The sequence below is a fragment of the Nicrophorus vespilloides genome, unplaced genomic scaffold (genome assembly GCF_001412225.1).
Source record: "Nicrophorus vespilloides isolate i.1.1-1 unplaced genomic scaffold, Nicve_v1.0, whole genome shotgun sequence".
Lineage (NCBI taxonomy): Eukaryota > Metazoa > Arthropoda > Insecta > Coleoptera > Silphidae > Nicrophorus > Nicrophorus vespilloides.
Window position 1 is genome coordinate 27,552 of NW_017097956.1, and position 27,612 is coordinate 55,163.

General features: G+C 28.1%; 1 protein-coding gene across 4 annotated transcripts; it reads left to right on the forward strand.

Annotated features, from left to right (window-relative positions):
• The first annotated feature begins 2,998 nt into the window (after positions 1–2,998).
• On the forward strand, positions 2,999–26,487 carry LOC108561424. 4 transcript variants are annotated; one of them, XM_017919353.1, is made up of 4 exons: positions 2,999–3,125; positions 8,236–8,382; positions 14,273–14,475; positions 25,521–26,487. In XM_017919353.1, exons 1-4 carry the CDS (start codon positions 3,095–3,097, stop codon positions 26,265–26,267), a joined length of 1,128 nt encoding a protein of 375 aa, XP_017774842.1. In that variant the 5' UTR covers positions 2,999–3,094; the 3' UTR covers positions 26,268–26,487. The 4 variants fall into 4 exon arrangements, with proteins under 4 accessions (XP_017774842.1, XP_017774843.1, XP_017774844.1 ...); XM_017919354.1 differs by having other exon boundaries at positions 8,260–8,382; XM_017919355.1 differs by having other exon boundaries at positions 2,999–3,112; positions 8,260–8,382.
• Positions 26,488–27,612: the final 1,125 nt, after the last annotated feature.

Genomic DNA, 27,612 nt, shown 5'->3' on the forward strand with positions numbered 1-27,612 from the left:
TATTTACCGGCGGCAATGAAAATAACGAAATGAGGCGTTGCTTATTATTAAAAATATTATGTGAATTCTGAATATAATTTCTGTAAACAAACTGCAAAATGTACAAATATCTTGATTTTGAAAGCTGAAACATCTAAAACATTTAAACTGGAGACTGACATTTTTTGATTGAGCCGACTGAATATAATACAAGAATTCATATTTTGCTTTTCAAAGGTCCTGAAAATTACCGAAATTTTGTTTATATTGAAAACAAAAAAAATAAATGAGGCATTTGCTTATTATTAAACAAGTAATGTGAATCCTGATTATTATTTTTGTTTTAGAAAATAGACAAAAAAAAAAGATGCTTGGTTTACAAACTACAAGTATCTCAATTTTGTAAGCTGAAAACTAACGTCTTCACATTTTCATTAACTCCACTCAGGACAATTATATATAATATAATATAATTCAATAAGAATCTTATTATACTGGAGACTGACATATTTTTTAATAAGTGCACTGAAAAAAATCTGAAAGTTCCTGAAAAATATCCAAATATCGTGCCAAATTTTATTAAAATCCCAATATAATGGACATTTTCAAATTACCTTAATAACACACTTGAATTACTCAAAATATATGAATCTATTTTATATTTTATCATTGCGCCCTCGTTGGGCATTTAATTACGTAATCAAAAAATAACGATTTTCGATGTTTTTACATACTCTTGAATTTTTCAATAACCTTTCAAGCTAATTAGACCATCAAATATTCAATTTACAGCTGAAAGTACCACCTTTCCAACGTACCTACTGGCATGTACTTTCATAGAATACAAGAATTGGAATTTTCAAGTAATGAAAAATGAATGTCTGCGGTTTTGTAGAGTTGAGCAATGGAAAATCGGTGTCTGGAATAGAGCCAAAACGTTAAATCCATCACCGGGTCCAATATGCAAACACAGACGCGGTGAGAGTATGGTTATAACAAACAGAAAAAAAGTATACATGAAACCTCTGATGAATACCTCTAAATACCAGCGACAGCTATTGATTAACGTTCGGACCCGTTAAACTGTAATGAATACATAAGTTGATAAATCCCCATTCGCATTCCGTCGCCTCATCCAAAAATGTATATAAATCCTTTTTAGCTACATTTTTTTTCTTCTAATATGAATTATTCAACAATAAATTTAGTTAACAAAACAAGCCATCATCACGGTTGATACATGCGACGGGTTTTCACAGATTTTTGCATAAAAATTTGCTTAAAATTCGATAAAAAAAATAAATTATTTAAACAGAATTAAATTGTGATTTCTTTTTTCTAAAAATAATTACTTCCTCTATCTGAAATTTCACTTTTACGTCCAGATTATTGGAAATAGTTAAGTTAATTTATTTCTCTTAACATATTTATCAAATTTTTACTGAATCTAAGTGCGCGATGACCTAATTTTGTTTAAAATCTTATATACTTAATTATTTAACCGCTGTAAACTAACTAAAACTTAAAAATACCATCGAGACAAAAATAATGTATGGAGAATTTAATAATGATGATCGCAAGCGAAAACTGAAAACAAGTGCGAGGTTCCACAATTTCAAAATTGTAGAAACAAACAAATCAATGTAAAATTAACAATGTGATGATTAACATTGATTCTTGTAAATAGAAGTGGGGACGTAAGCCAAAAGACTATAGTCAACAGATTCAAAACTTTTCCACAATTCCATTCTGCAAAAGAAGCACATTAAGATCATTGGTATATGAATCTAAAATGTCCCACTACAGATTGAAAAGAAATTAAGAAAGCTTCTAACTTTATTATGTAAAACCTTTATTGATCGATGAGAAGCTAAGACGATGACTTCTATAAAATGTGATGAAAATTTTGTATCTATGATTTATATATGTTTCCTTTTTGAGTTAAGAAAAATTTGTTCAGTAATTCCAAATTTTCTTGCTTCTTAGGCAATGTAGCAACTATTTTCCGACATAGGAAATATTTGTTAATAAATTTAATATAGGTTTCTGTTGATTTTGTATATAAACAATTGTTTAAAATTGAATTTAGAAGCAAATAATTATTTAAATTCTGATTGATTGTTTTTTATAAAAAAAAATATATTTGTTAATAAATTTAGTTTAGATTTCTGCTGATTCTGCATATAAATAATTGCGTAAAAAATTGGATTTCGGAAAATTTATTGATTTCAACAAAATAAAAATAGAAATAAAATACAATTTAGTTGTGATGAAATTAGTTTTAATTAAATTGTCGAGTAGCGGCTGAGCCTCATCACGTTTTATTTGCTCCATTCATTTTATTCATTAGCAGAGCGCGAATTCAGCGGTGCTTTAATTTACGAAGTACATTTTACATGTAGATTTATAACTATGTTACATACAAATAATATCTGTATTTTTATGTATTTACAAAGAAGATATTTTGTTTTCTTTTGAGCGTTAAAAAAATAATGATTGCATTAAATTATGAAAATATTCAATGATCGCAAGCGAATTTTTCAAAATATCAGACTCAAAAGAAGTGCGAGGTTCCATAATTTCAAAATTATATAAACAAACTAAAGTGTATAAAATTAACAATGTGATAAAGTGTAGACGTATGCCAAAAAAAACTATAGTCAACAGATTCAAAACATTTCCATAATTCCTTTCTGCACATTAAGATCATTGGCACATAAATCTAAAATTCCCATAAGTAAAAGTTTTGTAAAACCGTTGTTGAGAAGTTAAGACGATGTTCGACTTTAATGTGATGAAAACGCGGTCAAAACAGTGTTTTTTTTTTTCAAAATAAAGTTTAAAATGTTGTTTCTATGAAATTAATGAAATAATTTATATACGAAAAAAATTGCTGAATTTTACGTCTGAATGTTTTATTGTAATGTAAATATTCAATTTAATTAAATCATTTATTTATAATAAAAGTTTGTTTTTGAGATTTTATTATAATTTTTGTTTTTATTTTCTGTTATTTCAGATCACACACTGGGGGCCCAGGATCTGGAGCCACGCACTACCGGAAGCCGTGTCCGGAATAATATTCATCCGACAACCAGAGACCCCTCCATTTTCGATGGATATGTGCACGCCGGTATACAGATCATGTAAATTTTGCACATTTTGTAAATAAGCATACGTTTACGTTTATAGATCGGTAGCAATCGAAATCCCGACAACCATAATCCCGACAGTATCAAAATCTTGACAGTGTCAAAATCCCGACAGTATCAAAATCTACTTACAAAGCAAATTATTATTATTACGGTGTGGGAGTTGTGATTAGGGCTTTGTTTATATTGATAATTAAATATTCTCACTAAATTCGGCATACGTGATTTTGTTTATTATTTGCTATAATCTAATTGTATTTTAGATTATTTCTTATTAATAAGGTTTATTATGAATAAGCCTATAACATATATCGCGATTATGGTTGTCGGGATTTCTAATGTCGTAAATTTGATTGTCGGGATTTCGATAAAGACTCAACTTAGATATATTATTTACCTACAATATCCTCCCATTTTATTGCTCGTTGCTTATTATAAACAAATATATTTGAATATTTTAACCTTCATTATTTTTTTTTGTAAATATTTAAAATCTTTGCAAATAATTACAAATTATCAATTTATAATAATTAAAACTACTTTTCACAATTTATTTTTTCACAATGATTATTTAAAAAAATATCTTATTATGTTTAATTATTTTATCTATTATATTCAATGAAATAAATAACTTGAATGTAAATTTTGAAAAAAAATGGTTTCTTACACATTTTTCATAACGCTATTTTTTTTTTGTTACAATTTATATTTTATTGTGTCTCTGGGCGGAAAGACTTAGGTCGATAGCCCTTTGGTTACAATTGGTGACTAATAAAGATTTTTTTTTATTAATTTATTTGTTTCGTATTTCTTAAAGAATTTTTTATTACATGCGTTAATAAATACAACTTTTACAAAGATACAAATAATATTTTATAATGTTTACAATGAGTATGTAAAAAAAATCAAGTTAGAAATGTTTGATTTATTTAATTATCTAAAGTAATAATAATAATAATTTATTGGCCAAACATGAATGAATAAGAATAAAAAAGTACATTCTAAAATAAAAAATATATATATTGATATAGGGCAAACGACCGAGGTCTTTCCGCCTCTCTCTCTTATTATGTAAATTTATTAGTAATGTTATTATAATTAAACAATACTATTACAACTGTACGTGCATGTGCCTTTAAAGTGATTATGTTAAGGTTGGTTACTGGACCAATCCCTTGACTTTTTTTTATATTTTTTTGTTTTTGTTTTAATTGTCACCAGTCCAGTTCATTGTCTCATGTGAGATAGATGGCCGAAAAATAAAAGGAAAAAAAAACGATGCAAATACACAATATGAATTTAATTGTTACCTGAAGAAAAACTAATCATCATCAAATAATAATTAGAAAATACAAATGATGATTTTACTGTCAGGCTCCCTCATCTTAGAGTCATCCAATAATTAGAAAATCATATTAATTTTATTGATTCCAGTAAGTGTTAAGATTTGCAGACATAAACAAAAACTTTTACAGCTTAACAAATTAACAGAAATACATAATAATTCAATTATATAAATTGATTTGTATTACTTTTTCAGAAATTAGAAGAAGTCTGCACGTTCTTTGAAGAAAACAGAATTACAAATCAAAAAGTAATCAAACATTCCTAAAATGTTTTTTTATGAAGGTTATCACACATCAATATGAGACAATTTTCCAAAAATTTGATCTCATGAATGATAATCGTAAATATCTACAAAAATTGAATAGAAAATGTTCTTAAAAAAAAATGTAGTTTTTCATAGTAAATAATACAATTATACAAATAGGAGATTAATATTAAATTCCTGCTTCATCAAATGTTCATGCAAAATGTTCATGCAAGTTCTCACGGTTTTTGTTATGTTTTCTGCAACAATTGCCGAATTTGGGCGTTCAGTATCATTTGTGTCTGTACGACAGCGTGTAAAATCAGCAAACCACTTCTATATCATTTGTTTCGACGGAGAAGAGTCCCCATAACACACATCAAGCCATTGCTTTGCTTTAACGGTACTTTTTCCATCAATGTTTTATCAACATACGAAATTCAGATTTTTCCATTCTGTTGAAAATTACAAAAGTAGGGTCATTAAAACCACTGTAAATTGTGAACTAAACGGCAGATTGCCATTAAATTTTGACAGGCGCCGTACTTCATAAAAATCATATGGATTTATCGATAGAGGCGCAATCTATATGTCATTAATCTAAATTACAGGAGTAAATTATTCTGTTTTTATTATTTTTTTCATTATTACAAATAATTTAAATATTATAAATCCAAAAATAAGAATAAACTGTTGTCAGTAATGAATGTAAAAAACGTTATATCCGGACTATGCTTTTATCAAATTCAGATTAATGTCATTAATGAATACATAGAAAATTTACGAATATCACATTTGTATATATTCATATAAATCTACATGAATCATCATGCCAGTAAATATTTTTGTTAAGAATTACTGCAGCTAACATTTTAGCTAAATAATTTATAATATGGATTTCTGAAAAACTGAATTTAAAAATACATGAAATATTTATATACAATTTTTATATGAATGTATGTATGTATGTATGTATGTTTATTTGAATCTTAAAGTGTTGATAAGTCCTATTATAGCTGTCAATAATTAGAAATTATAATCATTATCCTTGAAAAAAGTTTTTTTTTCTATATGCTTAACATTTACATGTATAGAATATTTGTGAAAATTATGTAAAATTTCACAGAAAACAAATTGAAATTCATCCCGAATTTGTCAATTATATTTCCAGATTTAAGGACAAATAACTTATATTATCAAATTGTTCATATATTGAAAATCTTCCAAGCTATTTCTTTCTCAATAAAAGATAACTTTATAACCATGAACATTTTCACAAATAAACAATTTAATATATTAATACATAATTGTAATTCAAATATACCAATTTTAAGCAGTTTCCAGAAAAAAACATCTATTTTCTTCTAAATAATTAATTTTTATTTTAACAAAAAAAAATATAAAATATGCTGTCCTTATTTCATTTCAAACAATTAAAAAATTGAAAACAATCGATTTTTCAGCTGCCAAATATATTTCCAGATTGATGGACCCATAAATCCCGAACACTCGACGTTACAACTGACAAAAAAAACGCAATTTAAATTTTTATGTGTCCCATATGCAAAATCACCTGACTGCGATTTGCGCAAGAATACAATTTCCCCAATCGAACTGTGAAGTCTCGATTATATTTTTTTCTCTTCTACTACAACTCTCACCCTCGAATACAGCATTTCCTTTCTGCTATTTTCACTTCGCTGCAGAAAGGACGAACGATTTAAACCAAAGCAAGAAACTCGGAAAGTATTCAAAAGCTGTAATTTAAGGCGTCTGGTGCCTTATAAAGGAACGTTTGTTTCTGCTCAATTAAACCAATTACGTAAGAAATTTCATTGCGAAATTTTCAAGCAATCAAAATTAATTTTTAATTATGAACTCAATAAAGTATTGATATTACTTTCTTTAAACTTATATAAGAATCAAATATTCATTTCAGCTGTATTATTTATTACGAACAACTACTAAAGTTCATTTTATGACGACTTTTTTTAAGAATATAGATTATTATTTGATTTGTATTGGTGCGTCATCAAATCTAAATGTTTAGAAATTATAAGCATGATCATTGAAAAAAAAAGAAGTTTTCTGAAAATTATGTAAATTTTCTATATTTATGGACCAACAAATTTTACATCTATATATTAACACATTTTTCATATATTATAGAAAATCTTCATTAAAACATTTATTACAATACTTTTTTTAACTTACATAAGAATCACATATTGATTTCGATTAATTTATGTAACTTCTGCAAACAGCAAATATTAATGTCATGTCGTTTTCAGTCATTTTATTGCAATATTTTGTAGAAATTCATAAGAAAAAATATTTTTAAAATTTGAAATCTAAATGAAATAATATTCATAATTTACCACCTAATTACAATAAGACCTCGTTTAACGCCTTGGCTACGTTCTTAGGCAACAAGTGATTCCTAGACTACAAACGCTAAGCGAAACAGCGTTAAACAAAGTTACAGTAGATTTACAGCTTATCTTAGGCTTTGAGTAGACCGTGTTAGAACGAGGTCTTTTATATTGAATGCTGTATATCCTTATAAAGGAACGTTTGTTTCTGCTCAATTAAACAAATTATTCAGGAAATTTCATTGCGATATTTCCAATCTGTCAACATGTATTATTATTATGATTTGTCAATAAAGTATTGATATTATAATACTTTTTTTTAACTTACATAAGAATCACATATTGATTTTGACTAAATTATGTAACTTCTGTAAGCAGCAATTATTAATCTCATGTCTTTTTCAGTCATTTTATTGCAAGATTTTATAAAAACTCATAAGAAAATTCCTTTTTAAAATTTGAAATCTAAATGAAATAATATTCATAATTTACTACCTTCTTAAAGCTTAGACAACAAATGCTTCCTAAACTTCAAACAGTGTTAACCAAAGTCAGATTAAGTATAGAATATTTGTGAAAATTATGTAAAATTTCACAGAAAACAAATTGAAATTCATCCCGAATTTGTCAATTATATTTCCAGATTTAACCAAAGTCAGATTAAGTAGATTGAGAGCTTCTCTTAGGCTTCGAGTAGACCGAGGTCTTGTATATTGAATGCTATATTTCCACGCAAGTATTGCGTCTGGTTTTATAAAGGAACGTTTGTTTCTGCTCAATTATACCAATTGCGCAAGAAATTTCCAAGCAATTAATATAAATTTTTAAATATGAACTTTATGAATACTTTAAGTATTGATATTGCAATACTTTTTTTAACTTACATAGGAATCACATATTGATTTCGATTAATTTGTGTAACTTCTGTAAACAGCAATTATTAACGCTTTGGCTGCGTTCTTAGATAACAAACAGCGTTAAAGAAGATCACAATATGTAGAATTAGAGCTTTTTTCGAGTAGACCGCGTTATATCAAGGAAACGCTGAACTAGGTCTTGTATTTGTATAGTGAATGCTGTATTTCTACGCAAATTATGTAACTTGTGCAAGCATCAAGTATTAATCTCGTGTTTTTTTCAGTAGTTTGGCAATTTTCTGTTGCAGAGTGGGAGGTGGGCCACGGCGGTTCCTCTCAAGGCATGGAGGTGGAGGTTCGTGAGGATGTTGTACCACCTCCGGATTCCACCGCTCTACTGGTCAACAACACTCCACCATATCCCATGGCAGGTATACCACTATTTCTTTGGCAACAACAAACATCTTTCTGTATAATAAAAAAATCTATGAAGAATCGTTTTTCTTCCAAATGCGGATTATTCGAAAGTTTGCAAGAGTTTTTCTGTGTGTTTTGGATATTTCTATAATAAAAATCTATGAGATTCGTTTACATCAAAATGCAGATTTTGCATGAGACGGTTTTCATCTTCTTCTATAATGAAAATCAATGTGATTCGCATACGTCGCAATGCGTAATTATTCGAATGTTTGCATGTGATTTTCTCGGAAACCCGTAATTTGGATGTGTCTACGCGGAGAGATGAGTGATTTATCTTCGACCAAACTATTACACGTATAATCAAGCTGCATGTGATTTATAGCCGAACGAAACCACTTCTGAAGAGTACCGACACCATCTACTCTGTAACCGCAGATGATGATCTATATTTTCACTGACGCAGCCAGTGCTAATGTTAGTTTCAACAATACCTAATCCCACGTGAAATTGATTACAACATACATAAACAACAGACGTTTGCGCACGATTCGTAATTAATTATTTAGAACATTATGTATGCAAATTTGATATAAATTTATTAATTAATTGCTAAAAATTTCTAAAAAAAAATATATTTTTCGCAGTACTCATACAAAAATTGAATATTTACGTTTTGTTAAACTGCAATTTTTTGTTTGAAGTAAAAATAATATTCTATAAAATCTGTCTTTTAAAAAGATTAACTACAAACGGAATTTATTATTTCATGTTGTACGAATAAGTATGTAACGAAGGAATTTAATCATATTTTGTAAATTCACTACATTTCAAATTTAGACAACAGTTTTTTACACATTCTTTTTATACGCACAAGAAATGACCAGAAAATATAAATAAATAACGTAGCTCATTTTAATTTATAAAAGTTTTGGAAAAATTCTCTATTATACTTACATAAATTAATGCACATACTTGCATTATTTAAACATTCAGACGTTATAATCAGTCGAACTTAACAACTATGTTATAGGCAACTTTTTTACCATACTTTTTAGATTTCAGACTAAATTTACGCTATTTTTACCTTTTTTATTTTTCGTTTTATTATGTGTATGCCCTCAGCTACGGTTCCTTCGACACGCTACTTGGAACTTTGAGCGGGTGGTTGGTTTTTACTTGTTCTATGTCTCCGATCTATGATATTGTATCCAATACATCATTTTCATTTTGAATTTGTTTTCTATTCTTATTTCCTCTGGGACTAAACTGGGCTTATTTCCTCCTGTTCTGTTATATTGTTCAACGCCCTGCACCAGTAAACTTATTCATAAATCTAACGGAAATTCGCAAAATTCAAGGATGTAGTGAAAGTATTTGGTTGTTTGGAAAGTAATTTTGTTTTTTTTTCTACGTTGTAAGTTGTATTATTAACCAGTGACTTTCATTCAACTTGTTCTATTTTGTCATAATGTTTTGAGAACTGACATTTTAAGATTAATTTATACAAACAAATATTTTGTGCAATAATTTGAAAGAAGTCTAAGCAAGAAGTAGTTATGAAATGTGTATGGAAAAGATGTGTTAATAGAAAGCCAGTACCAAAACTGGATTTCAAAACTTTGTTCGGAAAATTTCAATACTACAGAAGTATTACATTCTGAAAGATTAGTACAAGGTAATTAATATAAAATATAGATGTTGTTTAAAACAAACCATATAATAAGAACACAAAAAATTTCTACAAGATAATGGAATTTTTACATTGTTATAAAAACGAAATTATTTTCCGAACGATTTTTTTTACATATTTGTTTTTTTTTTCAATAAAATAACTTATATCGTATAAAACTTTGATGTGTAATCGAAATTTATTAGATAAGTACAGAAGTTAGTTGAACTGAAAAACTATAATATTTTTCCCAGCAATTATTTAAATAAAAATTCTAGTAAGGTCCAAATTGTGGACATAAATATGTTTAAATAAGGAAAATATTTACCCTAAATAATAACAAAAATTATTGCATTAAAAATTTGTAAGTATACATAAATAAATGCAACTTCCAATCAATAATATTTTATTTATATGTTTTCACAGTTCTTATATAAAAAAAAGTTAGTTATGTTTGATAATGTTTATGTTTGACTTGCGAAAAATAAATAAACTAAATTTAAAAATGAAGACAAAACTGTTGACATTATTAAGGGGAAGTGTATTTAAATAGATTTGAATGAAGTTCGCCACGCCGGAATGGCAGGTGTACTCATTCAAAGTGAAGCATATAATCCATTTTCTCTCCGAAGGAACTTTCCACCAGATTAGAAACGACTAGCAAAGATATTGGAAAAACCGTGTTTTGATTGTAAACATTTTTATAGGCGAAATGTTTTCGTTCCACTAACGTCCTTCAATACGATAAAAAACAATTAAAAAACAGACTTTATGCATTATAAAATAATTGTTTACTAATGTTTTTTGTATTATTTTTAGGTAATTGTAGTATGTTGGATTAATAATAGATAATCTGACTATGCATATGATCATACCAACATTAAAACTAATGATAATTGAAGTGGAATTTTCTTGCTAATGGAGTTGCACGTGCTTAGTGTCGTAATGCCATGTATATAGGTCAAATTTGAAGTACATCGAGTTTGGAATTCACGGAGTGTGCTTTGACTGTAAACAGTTTTGCCCTTATCTAAATTAACTGAGTTCTCCCCAGCTCGTTTGAAAGGAAATTGAAAAATGCGTTGGTTTCCATTCAAATCTCAAATATATATTATATATGTTTATAAATTATTTGCTTTCAACAACATCTACAGTACTCAAAATGCTATGAAAATGGTTTAATCCATAATCTCATGGATTAATTAGCAACAAAAATCAACTTTTACAAATTAAATCAAAACTAGAAAATGAAAAAAAAAATACTTAAGTTTAATATTGTTGATGTGTATAGTTGTAGTATTGTTGATCTGTGGCTCGTTTTATAGTCAATTATACTCTCATATATAATTATCGTATTTCTCCCAAGTATAAGACGCACATTTGACGAAATTTGAAAAAAACAATGTAAAAACGCATCTACTTTTTAGTTATTATAGATTTCCGATTATCTACCTAACTGTAAATGTAGGATAAATAATTGCAATCATTTTGTTAGTAAATTGGGAATGATTCAATGAAAATAATCGAAATCAAAATAAAAAACTCATTACATAATGCTACAGTGCATGAAACTTCATAATGTATGAAAGATAAATAAATATTTTTATTTATTAAATTATACATGATATTATACCATTGGTCCATCCTAGGAAACTAGTTCACTCTTGTAATCATTGACAAATATATTTTTTGATAAATAAAACTTATATCGCTTTGTAATGGAAAATTACTGGAAATAATATGAGAATAACCATTGCATAATTTTGTATTTATGTGAAAACAAAAACTCGGGAACAAAACTCACGAGTAACATGAAATTTGATCTTTGAGTATTCAAAATATACTAAAGATCAAAAAGTACTTTTATAAATTAAATTATACCATTAGTCCATCCCAGGAAACTAGTTGTTTTAATGAGACTGACATTGTTGCAAAATTAAAACTATTCATATATTCCCATATGTACAATTGATATTAATTATAAAATTTGGTATGTTTAAGCAACTTTACTAAAATTCTTAAATGTAGAACAATATAAAATCAATGCAGGATTAAAACATTCAAGATTTAGAAATATTGGGTACTCATATATTGCATCGATTTAACAAGCAGTTGACATACATAAAGGATATATAGATTTATATGACTCATGATAAATTCCAATTTTGGTCATCGAAGTAAAGAGTGTAGACCTTTTTCTTTTCTTCCTTTTCCATTTATTTTCTTTTACACGTCCGACTAACATTGAAATATCTATCAAGGACTGAAAAGATAAAAATAAATGTCACAAAAGCTCAGAAAAAAGTAAAATACAGCTCAACCATTCATATATGAACATTATATTTACTTCTTTGTTGACAGTGGTAATGATATATATTGTAGGAATTTCGGATTAGCTGAGCATTTTTATACAGAGAATATTTAAGGAAAGAAGAAAGTGAAGAGAACAAAATATTTTTTATTTGTACCTTCAAAATTTTATCAATTATTTTTCAAAAAAATGTATTTTATAATTGTAAAAAAAAGTAAATAAATTATGTGTCAGACGATCCAATAAATTAACTTAATTTCAGTTTTCTTAAGAAAATTTATAATCATATTTTCTGATATTGATTTATAGTACTTAGTAGTTATTACAACTATTTTATTGTTGTTTTCCTTTAATTATTTCACCGGTCCAATTTAGGCAACTTTTACAAATAATTGAAAAATTATATAATCTGACTATTTTGATTATATATACCCTTTATATTACTTTGATTTATGTGAACTAGTAGTTAATACAATGTTTTTTCTCCATTTTATTTCTCCGGTCCAATTTAGGCAACTTTTCTAGTTAATTGAATAATAAAATAATTAATTTTGAACGGAAAGACAATAACATCTTACAAATTATATCCATACAAAATTTTGATTAAAATAGTTTAAATTCCACAATTCTCTTCTACACATTAAATTCACATATATCTTGAACGTTAAAGAATTACTTGAGTTAATATCAGCTTTTATGGAATGGAACAAAGTAAAGAAGTTAATGCCGTAAGAAAATTAATGTTATAGCGTGGAATCGTCGAGGTTTAATCCCGCCATCTCCTGATTACCCAGAGTTATATAACCACGAGATTAGTCCAATTTAGTGAGGACGATTGTGGAATTTATCGTTACACCTACGACGAACACAATTGTATTTCCTTGTTCTTGTTTTTGCATTTATACATTCGATCATTTGCATGCACTTAAGGGCTTTCCCAATTTGAATAGAAAGCTTGAAATCATACGAACGTTCGCGGCAAAAGTTGTTGAAGTTGTTCGACTTTCACCGGCAAATCTAGGCTTTCGGAATGTCGCAGGCAATAACAATTTTCCCTCCAAACACATAAACGTCCACCCTTTAATCCGCATACTTTCATTTCATCCGTATTTTGCCGCCACTTATTCGTGCATGAATTAATACCAAACACGAGAACCCCAACACGCCAGATTAACTCAAAGAATTACATAATTCATTTGCATGCAAACACAACGATTCCAAAAAAAACGTGAATATTATATAAATTTTACTACAGGCAACGCAGTTAATTGGTTCCGTGTTATTCAAAACCGTGTTTTTTGATAATATGAATTGGGCGTCGGCAATCACTTTGGAATGAAGAGCCGTATTTAAGATTACATATGTTAAAAAATATATTTCTGAGTCGCACGTTACTTGATAGTTTAGGTCGGCAAATTCATTGGAGTGAAGAGTTGATATTACATGTATAAGCAACCAATGGTTCAAAAGAACCAATAGATTTCTTTTCAATAACAAAAAGAGTTACAATTATTAATTCATAGAGCCGTATGCGGCTCCAAAGTCCATGAGTTGACAAAGCGCTAGTCTAGATCTATATAAAGAGTGTCCCAAAAGGAACTGGCATTTTAAATTTGCTGCCATTATTTTTGCAGTTAAACTAGAGCAGAGATTTTTATATGCTGTCATGATAAAAAATTAAAATATCAGTTCAATTCGGGACACCCTTTATAAATGGTCCATTGGTTCCAAATTTTTATTTTAGAAAACATTGTCAACTGGAAGAAGAAGAAATACCGTTTAATACAAGGGTTGTCACATGCGTGTAAATTAAAAACCGTGTTAATCAAGGTTTAAATATATTTTAAATATTTGTATTCGAATGAATCAATGATTTATATATATGTGCGTATAATATACAAATGGTATTTGGTATTTGCAGAAGGAGGACCAGTAGTGATAGTTCGTGCCGAAGAGGTTCTGCTCGTGGTCCTCGTCCTAATGATATGGGTTGCAGCCATAGCATTGTTCTTCAATCGATGGGGGAAAATACGAATGCTGGAACCATACCAACCTAAATTCCAGCAAAGCCATCGGCCTTCGTGTCCACTAGCACCCTTATCACCACCTCATATCACACCGCAGGTAAAAGCTATACTCTTTATATAATATGCATGCAATACCATAATCACGAACTATTCCTTCGGTTTCTTAGAACTCAAATAATCAGAGAATTACATTAAATGTGTTAAAAACTTTCCACATCCTTGACTTTCTAAAAGCGTCAACATCAAATACATTAATCTTTATAATTAATTATCAGAGATATATAAAGTCTCCGTTATGTAATAAAAAAAATATACCTAAAATCAAAATATTCTTTTGTTATCTTTATATGATTTTAACGATGTCATGTAATCATTGGGGCTTTCGGTTTATATACATATTTTAATTTTATTTCCTTATTTTATAGAGAAATTGATTTCCGTTTTCGAATAATTATGTTGTCGCTTCTAGAAAACACTTGTGTTCGACAAACTATGTTAAAAATGTGTTGTGCCGCAATCAAGAACCTTTATTTCAGTTTCTGAAAACTTAACTAATCAGAAGAAAATTTATAAAGAAATCCAAAACTTTGAACTTACTAAAACCGATATTTGATATGGTATAAGAAATAAATATATAAAAAAAAGTAACAATTTTTTTATATTTATTTCATTAATATATTTATTTGTTAATCAAATATTATAATTTAATTAATGAAAAACAATCAGGATTTAAGTATTATATAATCAAATAAGTAAAAAATATTACATAAAAATACCTATGTTAGTACAAGAATACAAATTTAAATAATTAGAGAATTAACTGTTAATTTTGATTTAATTCATTAATTAAGTTTTTATGCAAACAAATTCATTCAATGATCTAAAATAAATTTAACAAAAAAATACTATTTTCGAGGAGCACAAAGGAATGCAACAAAAAAAAACATTGTCGTTTCTCGGAAATATACACAAACAATGAACGAGATGAATGAAACGTAATAAAAAAAAACTTGTATTAAATTCCGACTCCAGTCTAGACCGTAAAAGAAATAATTTATTACAGATAACATTGACGAACAAGATTTAAAAAAAAACTGCATATATTATTTCGATGTCTGGACTATATTTTTGTTTATAATAGTTTCATTGAATTCCTTTTTTAATGAATTATTTTTAATTAAATTATGTAAAGCGGTTAAACAAATAATTTGTCAAGTAATAATTATTTTGTAAGTGCAATATTTTATATCGAAACGGTACGATTATTTCAACAAGTAAATATACTTATCTTGTTACTTGACAAGTATATTTATTTTGTTTTAGTATACGATTTTATGCATACTATTTTACAGGTTCAAATAAGCAATTATGAGACTGAATTATATGCACTTTATATTAATTCTTATGTGCAGAAGTGTTTAAAAAAAAATCGAACAAAATTAGTTCATAGTTTAATTTTAGTTTAATTGTTCATAGTAACTGAACTATTACAGTAAAAACTAATAAAAAATTAAAACAAATTGCGTAACGTTAATAAAGAAGTAACTTGTGAAGCACACCTTACTTGACAAGTAAATTTATTTATAAATTGTATAATTATAGTGAAACCTCGGTTCACGAATTACAAGTTTGAAGGTTTAAAAATAACCATAATTTGCTCTTTGAGAATGTATTAAATGCATACGTTGGAAGAAATTTTTAAAATAATTCGGTTTTCAAACAGCTTTTAAATAAACAAATGTTGTTCGACAACCGAAGTTGTAAAATATTGTTGATAATAATTGAACTATAGAAATGACATCAAATAAAATATTAAAACATATTTATATAATCATAATAATTAAATAAAAAATGATCAACTGTTGCAAACGGTTATTGATTATAGGTTAAATTATGTAACTAGGTTGAAGAAGTAACTTGGCAAGTACCGCTTATCTGTCAATGCAATTTATACGTACATATAGAATATTCGTATTTGGTAAAAGTCTTTATATCGATACAGTGCGAGTATTTCAACAAGTAAATATATTTGACACGTATAAGTTTTGTTTTCCAAAAATATTTAAAAAAAAATATTTTAGAAAAACATTAATTTGCAATTTGTGAATGGATTATATGCATATATTGGAAGAAATTTTTAAAATAATTCGGTTTTCGAACAGCCTTTATGAAGTTAGACTGTATTTAAAAAATAAGTAACTTGTTAAATACTTCTTGAAGTGTATTTGCAAAGTATTTATATCGAGTATTTCATAAGTAAATATACTTGTCATCTTATTTATAATAATATTAGAAAAGTTTTGTTTTTCAACAAATATTTCTGAAATATTATTTTTATTATATCTCTATACGACTTTAAACATGAATTATGATTTTTAAAAGATATTTTGTGTTTTGAGATTATACCATTACATACATTTTTATGATGAAAATAGTTTGATGAAATAATTTGGTTTTCGAACAGCATTTATGAATAAATTTTGTTCGACAACCAAAGTTCCATTTAAATATTTAAAAAAAATTGTTCACAATATTTGAACTATAGCTACAATAATAAGAAAAGAAAAAAATATCAACTGTTACCTAACGGAGTTGAAAAAGTAACTTGTCAAGTACTACTTGAAGTGTGAGTATAGTAGAATTATACTTACGTAAATTAATATTTGTTAAGTGTTTATATCGAATATACTTGTCACGGTACTTGACAAGTACGTTAATTTATACATTGTATACTGATATATTTTTTAAATAATATATGAATATTAACAAATACGGTAAAACCACGGTTCTCGAATTTTTATAGTCTCTATACGATTTTATGGATGAATTATGATTTCTAAAAGATATTTTGTGTTTCGAGATTATGTCCTCTTTACATAAATTCTTATGAGGAAAATAGTTTTAAATAATTCGGTTTTCGAACAGTTTTGAGAAACAAATTATGTTCGACAACCGAAATTCCATTTTATTGAAAATATATTATACATAATAATTGAAGTTTTATATGAAGTATTAAATGTTATTCTGATAAATTAAATTAGAATTTTGTCCGTAATCATTGATTAGTTCGTTGTGATTAATTAGTGAAAGCAATTAGTAGTTCCTTCGGTCAGCCCTCGAGTCACATCATCCCCTTTCTTGCTCCAGTTTGTGGATCGTGTCCAGACACGAAAAACTTCAGGAATAGTAGATGTTAGACACGCCAAAGATAAAAGATCTAGATAGAGAGGAAGTCGACCAATCCATCATAATGTCCTTAAAGGATATTGATGGTCCAGCACTAGTTGCTAAATGACTCGAGAACCAGATTAAGTTACACAGCACTTGCTGTCTCTCCATCTTAACCTACATTCAAAAAGGCACGACGATCTCCAACTGAAAAAAAAATCCTTATACACAAAAACCGCTTATTGATTGTTATAATACAAACCGGGATATAAATGTTTTAAACCAGAATTCTCGGTATTTACGTAATCGATTTTTATTCCGCAGAAACGGTTAAAAAAAAAACACGAAAACACACTCATACAGATTCGCTGATTAATCTCGCAGTTTTTAATACGGCGCAACGAAAGTTTCTCGGAATTCCAATTATATACGCAAAAAAAGCAAACAACACTAAAAGTTTCATTTAAAAAACTCTTTAATAAATCATATATTTGAAGAGGATTACAGAAATGCTTGTAAATAACACGAAAACATTCATAATGATTAATCTCCCAGTTTTTATTACGGCCCAAGTTAAACTCGTTAAAAAAATAGTAGTAAATAATTAATTTGGAAAAAGAACTGGGTTTTATTTCATCAAATGATTTATGTAAAATGATTTGAAGAGAGTTACAGAAAAGCTTGTATCTTTTTAATGGGATGTAAAATATTTCCATCCTATTGGAGCAATAAAAACGCGTGTGTTTCGTTACAGAAACGAGAAATTTCCCTTCTTTCCAGTTGGATGAAATTGTAATTTCGACGTCCTCAGCAATGCTGTAAATAATGGATACTAGGTGTTCGGTAACCGATCGATAAAACCGACATCCGCAGTCGTAGCTCTCAATATTGATCTTCGATGCATGTATCTTCATCAACTGTAATTAGTGTAATTAATTCTTGATTATTGTCGTAAAACGTCTGCTTCATTTCTACCCCACGCTCACTTTATCGCAGTTTAATTACTTGGAATTAGGGCTGTATTAATAAAAGTTAATTAATTTTATTACATTTGTTCAGACCATTTATTACATTTTTTTAATACAATTCATATCAAAAATATTCAAGGGTTCTTTCAAGAATTACATTTTGCTTGAAATAATATAATTATTACAATAGATTTTCATAATCACAGTCTCAACTTTGGCTGTGATTTTATTAACATTTTTTAAATCATATACATTTATTAAAATCTATAGAATATTTCCTTTTAGATATTTTTTCCTTAATATACTACAGTTATTACAAATATCCTAATCAAAGTACAAATTAACAATTTTTTTCTCGTATTTTTAATTAATTTTTAACATAAATAATAAATAAATTCCAGAAATTTAATGAAATTTCTTCAAACATTTTACGTTTATACATTCTAATAATATTTCTTCCAATATAATTTATATATCACAATTGTTGTGTCCAACCATTATTATTGTAATTATTATTATTAGTATAGTGTATTAACGAACTAGAGACATCCAAAGCGTCTCTTAGTCGCATTATTATATAAACATTAGCATAAAGGAATCTCTATCGTGATTCCAGTTCGATACACTTTAATATAAACAAAGGGGACCAAGCGTAAACATTCCCATCGATACTCCTATACCTATCTACCGAATTCAAGTCCTTATTATAAACACATAAAGATCGTTACATGTACAATCGTAATCGATCATCTTTTCATATAAACAAATGCATAGGAATTTGTCCCGGTCTTATAATAAACAAGACCACCGAGGCCGATTCCCGTGGGAATGCTTAGTCATCAATATAAACAAACCCTACTCCCGATCACAACTCCCACCCCGTATCAATAAGAATTAACTTTGTAAGTAATATAATCTTAAATCGACCAAGTAACGAATAAAGTTATGTAAAACCAATTGAATTATTTAATTCCCAACTACTGAGACTCCACAACGACAATATTCCACTGTGTCCAGAATTCCATCCCTGGGACACGACACAATATCCTAATCAAAGTAGAAATGAACAATTTATTATCGTATTTGAGTCAATTTTTAATATTAATAATAAAGAAATTCTATCAATTTTATCATATTTCTTCAAATCCATTACATTTATTTTTCTAAAAAAATAACTATTAAAAACTTGACTAAAAATATTTCAGTTATTACAATATCCTAATCAAAGTAAAAATAAACAAATTTTATGGATTTTTCAACATTAATAATAAAATAAATTCGAACAAAATCATTCAATTTCTTTAAACCTGTTAGATTTATTAAAAAGTATACGATATTTCTTTCAACATATTATTTTTTTCTCGAAATACTTCAGTTAATACAATAACCCAATGAAAGTAGAAATCAACAATTTTTTCTTAAATTTTTAGTCAATTTTATAAAAAAATTTCTTAAAAATTTCATTAAATTTCTTCTTTTACATTTTTTAGTATTAATGCTCGAAATAATACAGTTTTAACAAAATCGTAGACAATTAGTATTAACATTTTTCTGCTACTTTATTCATTTTTTAACAATAAAATTAAATCTATTAAAATGTATGCAATATTTCTTTCATATGAAACTACTTTTTCTTGAAAAAGTAGATTATAATATGTATATCAATTTCTATAATAAAAATATTCGAGCAATTTCATCAAATTTCTTGAAACCTTTTACATTTATTAATATAGTATACAATATTTCTTTCAACATAATTTATTTTTGGCTGAAAAAAAATTTAGTTATAAAAATATCCTAATATAAACTGAAATGAACAAATTTTCATTACATTTTGAGGTAATTTTTAACATTAATAGTAAATAAATTCACAAAATTTCATTACATTTCTTTAATCTTTTGAACTTTATTATAATGTATTAAATATTACTTACAAGATAATTTAATTCTTACTTAAAATTCCGCATTAATTATAAAATTGTAGTCAAACAAGAAATAAATTTGTGTATACAATATTTTCTCATGATAATACCAAAATGTTAAAATGAACACATTTTTAGTTAATTTTTAAAATATTTATAACATTAAATTTTTTATTTTAAACTTTTTCTTTTAATTTCTTGAAATCATTTATTGTTTCCTTGAAACACTATAGTTATTAAAACATTTTTTTAATATTTGAATCAATTAAGATTTATTAATCGAATTATACATAAATAATACTAATAATTTCCATCAATTTCATAGAATTTCCTCAAACCATTGTTGTTTACTAAAATTTATACAATAGTTCTTTCTAGAACATTTATTTTCTTTTGAGGGAAAACTTGAACTGAAATAAACACAGTATTTTTAGAACATTGTTAACATTAATAATATATGAAAACACAAAGAAAGAAATGAAAGAGTTCCACTGCGAAACGCAATTCACTCATTCCAGAAACATTCAAAGTTTATATTTAGGACTTTCGACAGCAGCAGCAGCATCAAATGCACAATGTTTGCACAAAAGTAATAAAGTTTCGAACGTAAATCACAGTTTATTAACCATTTTTATTCTGCGATGCCAACGTTCCTCGTATCGTATTATCTTTGAAGTTCTATCGTCCCATCATAATACATAAAAATCGATTGTCGACCAATTTCACATTTACTGCGATAAAATATATCCATTTTCGCAGATTCGACACAAATCGATGCAAAAAAATTACAAAAAAAAGCATATGTAAATCTTAAATAAAAAGTGAATATAGCAAGAAAAAGGTGGTTTCCATAGCAATAGACGTCAATAGTGACGACGGTTGGAAGATGTTCAGGTAACGAAAAAAAAAGAGAAAAGAAAATTGAAGGAAATTGTTTTTTTAACAATTTATTGTGCAGCATTTACAAATAATGATAATTGTTAATTAATTAATGAATACTTTTAGCGTTGATTTCAAAGAAATGATAAAAGTAATATTTGTTGGTAGCAATTTACGTATTGCATCGAGAGAGATGATCTCCATGTCTTTATGCGATGCATAAAACTTTATGGCTTCGTGTTTATGGCGGAAAGTACAGTAAAATAATAACGAGTTCGGTCATTCGTTATTGCTGGATATTTGTGTGGAAGAAGGCGCCCACGTATCGTTTATCATATCGGCCCTTTCATCCTGGCCACGTTATGTAATAATTCTGTACGTATTCGGTTATAATTTATCAGATAGCAACGTTTAAATACCAAAGAGAAACAGAATGAAAACTACAAACACTTGAAAATTGGTGTTTTCGCTGGAGGCGAATTGATGCAAATCGCTGTAATTTATTACACTGAAATTATTTCCTGAAGCGTCTGAAAAATGCTTAGAGATTTGCAGCGTTTAAATGCCAAAGAGAATCAAATATGAAAATAAAAACTACAAATATTGCATTTGAAAATTAGTGTTTTCATCGGAGATGAAAATTAGTGCAAATTGATGCAATTTATTACAAGTGAATAATTTCCTGAAATATCTGAAAAATGATACGAGATTTGCAGCCAACCAAAATGAAAACTAGAAATATTACACTTGAAAATTGATGCATTCACCGGAGATAAGCATTGATGCAAACCATTGTAATTTATTACAGACAAATTATTTCCTAAAGCGTCTGAAAAATGCTACAAGATTTGCAACTACAAATTGGAGCATTTATATACCAAAGACAATTGAAACTGATACCAAAATGAAAACTACAAGTATTACACTTGAAATTGTTGCTTCCACTGGGGATGGCATTTTATGCACACCATTGTGATTTATTACAAAATGAAACGTCTGAAATGGTAATGCTAAAATATTTGCTGCAGTTAAATACCAAAGAGAATCGAAAATGAAAACTAGAAACATTACACTAAAAAAATCCTGTTTTCACTGGAGATGAAAATTGTTGTAAATTGCTGCAATTTATTATAAAATATCTGAAAAATGATACAAGATTTGCAGCGTTTAAATACCTAAGAGAATTGAAAACGATACGGAAATGAAAACATCAAATATTAAATTTGAAAATTAGTACTTTAACGGAGATGAAAATTGATGCAAATTGCTACAATTTATTACAAACGAATAATTTCTTGAAGTATCAGAATTATGATACAAGATTTACTTCATTTAAATATCAAAGAGAATTGAAAAGCATATTAAAATGAAAACTACAAACATTATACTTAAAAATTAGTGCTTTCACCAGAGATGAAAATTAATACAAATCGCGACAATTTATTACAAAGTATTTGAAAATGCTACAAGATTTACTTCATTGAAATATCAAAGAGAATTGAAAACGATATCAAAATAAAAACTACAAACATTAGATTTGAAATTTAATGCAAACCATTGCGATTTATACAGACGAATTATTTCTGAAGCTTCTGAAAAATTCTGCGAGATTTGCAACTACAAATTGGAGCATTTAAGGAAGAAAATATGATTTTCCATTGCCAAAGGGATTGATTTTACTTTGTGGAACAAGTTGCTGCAATTGGCTGGAGAATTACATTCAAAGTTGTATATATATTTATAGATTTATTGAAGGCGTATACAAGCTACGTCATTGGCGTTTTGTAAACATTAATTCGAAGTGATTAGTAACGATAATTCGAATTCCGCATTAGCATTATAATCGTTACATCAAAAGCACTGGACCTATTAACCTACCTACATCCATTCATCAATTTATAATTATATATTTGACGCAAATTGTGTAACTTAACAATAGAAGCGTAGACATTTGGTATTAATTTTGTTGTAAACTATAGTAAATATTATTTGTCACAAATTATTGTATCTTTTTTTAACTGTATTAAAATTTAAAATTAATGTAATATTGGTAAATTATAAAACGCATATTTGTGTTTTGATGAACACTCCTGATTATTATTGTTCTTAATGAAATGAGGTTTGACGTATAATTTCTGAACTAAGATAAACTTGATTTTTTTTAAATTTACTTATAGAGTAATAATAAAACATTTTATAACATATTTTTTGTACATTTAGTAATGTATGGTCTCAGATAGAGAAGTTTTCAAGTTGGGATAGAAGTAATCATTATAAAAAATATATAAGTTATGTCTTAAATTAGATGGAACGCATACGGTGATTGGATCATCAAATGTATAGTAGAATACAAAAGTATGCACAGAATTTTCTTATGATTATGAAATTAGAAGTCTGATGGTATTTAAACTGAAGTGGCATCTGTCACGTGTACATATTAGTTGGACAAATATTTAGGTCATATGTGAAGCATGAAGTGGATACCGTTTATATAATGTTGATACAAAAGTTTGATGATATTTAAATTGAAATGACAGCTGTTATATTCATAGTAGTTGATATACTTGACAAATATTTTTGTCACATGTCAAGCATAAAATGGATTCAGTTTATATCAAGTTGATAATCCACAGTTTAGAAGTATCTTGATAATGAATCTGAAGCGACAGTTGTCAAGTATATATATTAGTTGATACACCTGTCAAAAAATTATGTCACATGTTAAGCATGAGTAGATCTATTTATATCATCTTATACACTATGATTAGAAGTCTGATGATATTGAAACTGACGTAGCAGCTATCACATATACGTAGTAGTTGGTACATTTGACAAATATGTTTGATATAGTCTGGCATAAAGAGGATGCACTCAACATGATATAAACTGCATCCACTTTATACACATGATGATTTAAAAGTCTGTTGATATAGAAACTGAAGTGACATCTGTCAAATAATTGTGACACAAGGCAAGCATGAGTTTATATCATATTGATAATACATAAGTCTGATGATATGGAAACTGAAGTAACAGCTGTCACATATACATAGTAGTTGGTACATTTGACAAATTTGTTTGACATAGTCTGGGATAGAGTGGATGTTTTTTATATCAACATGATATAAACTGCATCCACTTTATCCACACGATGATTTAATAGTCTGTTGATATAGAAACTGAAGTGACATCTGTCATAATACATAATACATAATAATACATAAGTCTGATGATATGGAAACTGAAGTAACAGCTGTCACATATACATAGTAGTTGGTACATTTGACAAATTTGTTTAACATAGTCTGACATAGAGTGGATGTACTTTATATCAACATGATATAAACTGCATCCACTTTATCCACACGATGATTTGGAAGTCTGTTGGTATTGAAACTGTAGTAACATCTGTCAAATAATTATGACACAAGGCAAGCATGAGTGGATTAGTGTATATCATATTGATAATACATAAGTCTGATGATATTGAAACTGAAGTAACAGCTGTCACATATACATAGTAGTTAGTACATTTGACAAATTTGTTTGACATAGTTTGGCATAGAGTGGATGTACTTTATATCAACATGATATAAACTGCATCCACTTTATCCACACGATGATATAAAAGTCTGTTGATATAGAAACTGGAGTGACATCTGTCAAATAATTATGACACAAGGCAAGCATAAGTGGATCAGTGTATATCATATTGATAATACATAAGTCTGATGATATTGAAATTGAAGTAACAGCTGTCACATATACATAGTAGTTGGTACATTTGACAAATATGTTTGTCATAGATAAGCATAAAGTGAATGCAGTTTTTATCATGTTGATAATCCACACTATGATTCGAAAGTCGGTTACTGTTCAAACTGAAGTGACATATGTGGCGTGTCAATCTTGAATTAGATGCAGTTTATAAAATATTGATAAACTACATTATCATTTAGTAGTCCCATGATATTGAAACAAAAGTAATAACTGTCACATATAAATAGTAATTGTATCTCATATTTAAAGCAATCGTGGATCAGTTATATCATATTGATAATCCACACTCTTATTTGTAATTCCATTGATATTGAAACTGAAGTGAATGCTCACATATTTACAAATGTTTATATCACATATGAAACATAAAATTGATTTTATTAATGTAATTGTGGCTATTTTATTTGAATATTTTTTTGTTACAGCAACGGATGTCATTTTCCAAATACAACGTGAACTGTTTCGCCGACACGTATTCAGGCATGCCATCGCCAAACCCCACCAGAAGACCGAGGCTGAACTCAGTGTTCGTAGGTAGTTCCACAATGGCCTTCCTGAATCCACCTCGACGAGCGAAGAGCGCCATGGACATACAGCATCTCGTTCTGAACGAGACGAGTCCGACGTCTCTAACCGGGTACCGTTCGATGCTGCCCATGATCAATTACAAGGACAGAAGGCCGTCCATTACGATCGAACGACCGCAGTGTCACGCGAAACACCGTCCTTCCATATCAACAGAAAGACCTCTGCTTTCCCACTACCAGCAATTCCGAAATCGCAGATCTTCCTGTGCCGTCGACAGGAACAGGAACTTCAGCAGCGTCGACCAGCCTAAAAGGAAGGCATCGATCACGATCGAAAGACCATCGTGCAGCTACCAAGGACCGACGATAAGCTTCGAAACATCCATGGACCATCCGACTGTCATAGTCGAGAAGGCCGAGAGGCCGAAGATCTCCAGGAGCTTCGAGCAACCGACCATCATCGACAAGACGCATCTCCTTCCGAGGATGGCAGCTAGTTTGGACGTAAACGCGGTCACCTTCGATCGCAGACCATCGATTCCCGAGGAGGATGGAAGATGCTCTCCTGTTATCATCACCTTGGATGAATCGGAGATCACAGCGAACGCGCCACTCCTTGAACGACTGAAAAGCTCGGACGTGTGATAATCCCGTCTCTGAAATATAAAATATATGAAACGAAACGAAAATGAACCCATATCATCCTTACATTTCCGTTTTTCTTTTCTCAGCGACGGTAGGTTAACAACCTTTCTCTCGATTCCTCCTTGCTCTCCCGATACATAATGTGCTTTATGTAAATATCTCAAAAATGAAGAAAAAAAAAACGATCGTCTCTTACACACAAAAAACAACAATTAAGAATAAAATATTTATTATATGTCAATATCTATATATATACTAAAAAAATATATATTTATTATAAGTCTATATAATGGTAGTCCTTAGACTAGGTGAATTAGTTCTGAAGAAAGTAGTAGTTATTACGTAACAGAGAAGCGAATGAACGAAGAAACTTGACTTCACGTAGACGTACAAGTCTACGAATGCATTGGTCTAGCTTTAATAATGTAATAACATCTTGCAGATGAAAATATATTTAAATACTTAAGGTAACGTTTATAAACGAGGACAGGAATGAAAAGTAACTAAAACGCAAAACAGACTTATTGGATATTCTGAAATAACGTTGATATATATATAAGACAAAATTTTTAGAGTCAACAATTCCTAAAATTGACGAGATTCTAATAATAAAAAGAAACAAAAAACTTTTTTTTCTAATAAATAAATTATCAAATAAATAGATTAGATCAAAGTTAAATTTGATAATTAAACACAATTAATATGAACATTTTGTTTTTAATAACATAAATAAAAAATTATTACTTTGCATAGTACGGCTTCACTGTAGACCGGTTAGAAATTTTTTAAATTAATTCTAAAACGTTTTCAATTTTTTACACAGTCATGTAGCCTTTATTTTTTTATATTATTTCTGAGTTTATTATTAATCCAGCGATATTAGCGGAACCGTACTATTCGAGGTATTGCTGTACATTGATTAATTGAAAGTAAATTAATAAAAAATAAAATAAATTATTGTTGCAAATTTTGACATAAATTTAAGAAAAAAAATATAAACATTAAAAATTGAAAATAAATTTAAATAAAAAAAAATAATTTTAAAATATCTATATAAAACTGTGCATTTTTTTAATCTTTTCAATTAGGTACAAAGTTTCTATAAAGTTTAATGAATTAAGTCAATTGCATCTGAACTCATTTGCTGATTAGAAACTTTCGCAAAAAAAGCAATATAATTATTGTTCCATCCAAAGTTAAGTTAATTCCGGAGAAGGTCGACGCCGAGTGCATCATCTGCACTATACATTGGTTATCTTTCTTTATGTCCAGTAATCGAGTTCAGTTTTGTTTTGTTTGTTTGTTTTGCCATGTTCTGCTATTTAGTCACTTAAACTTAAGATAT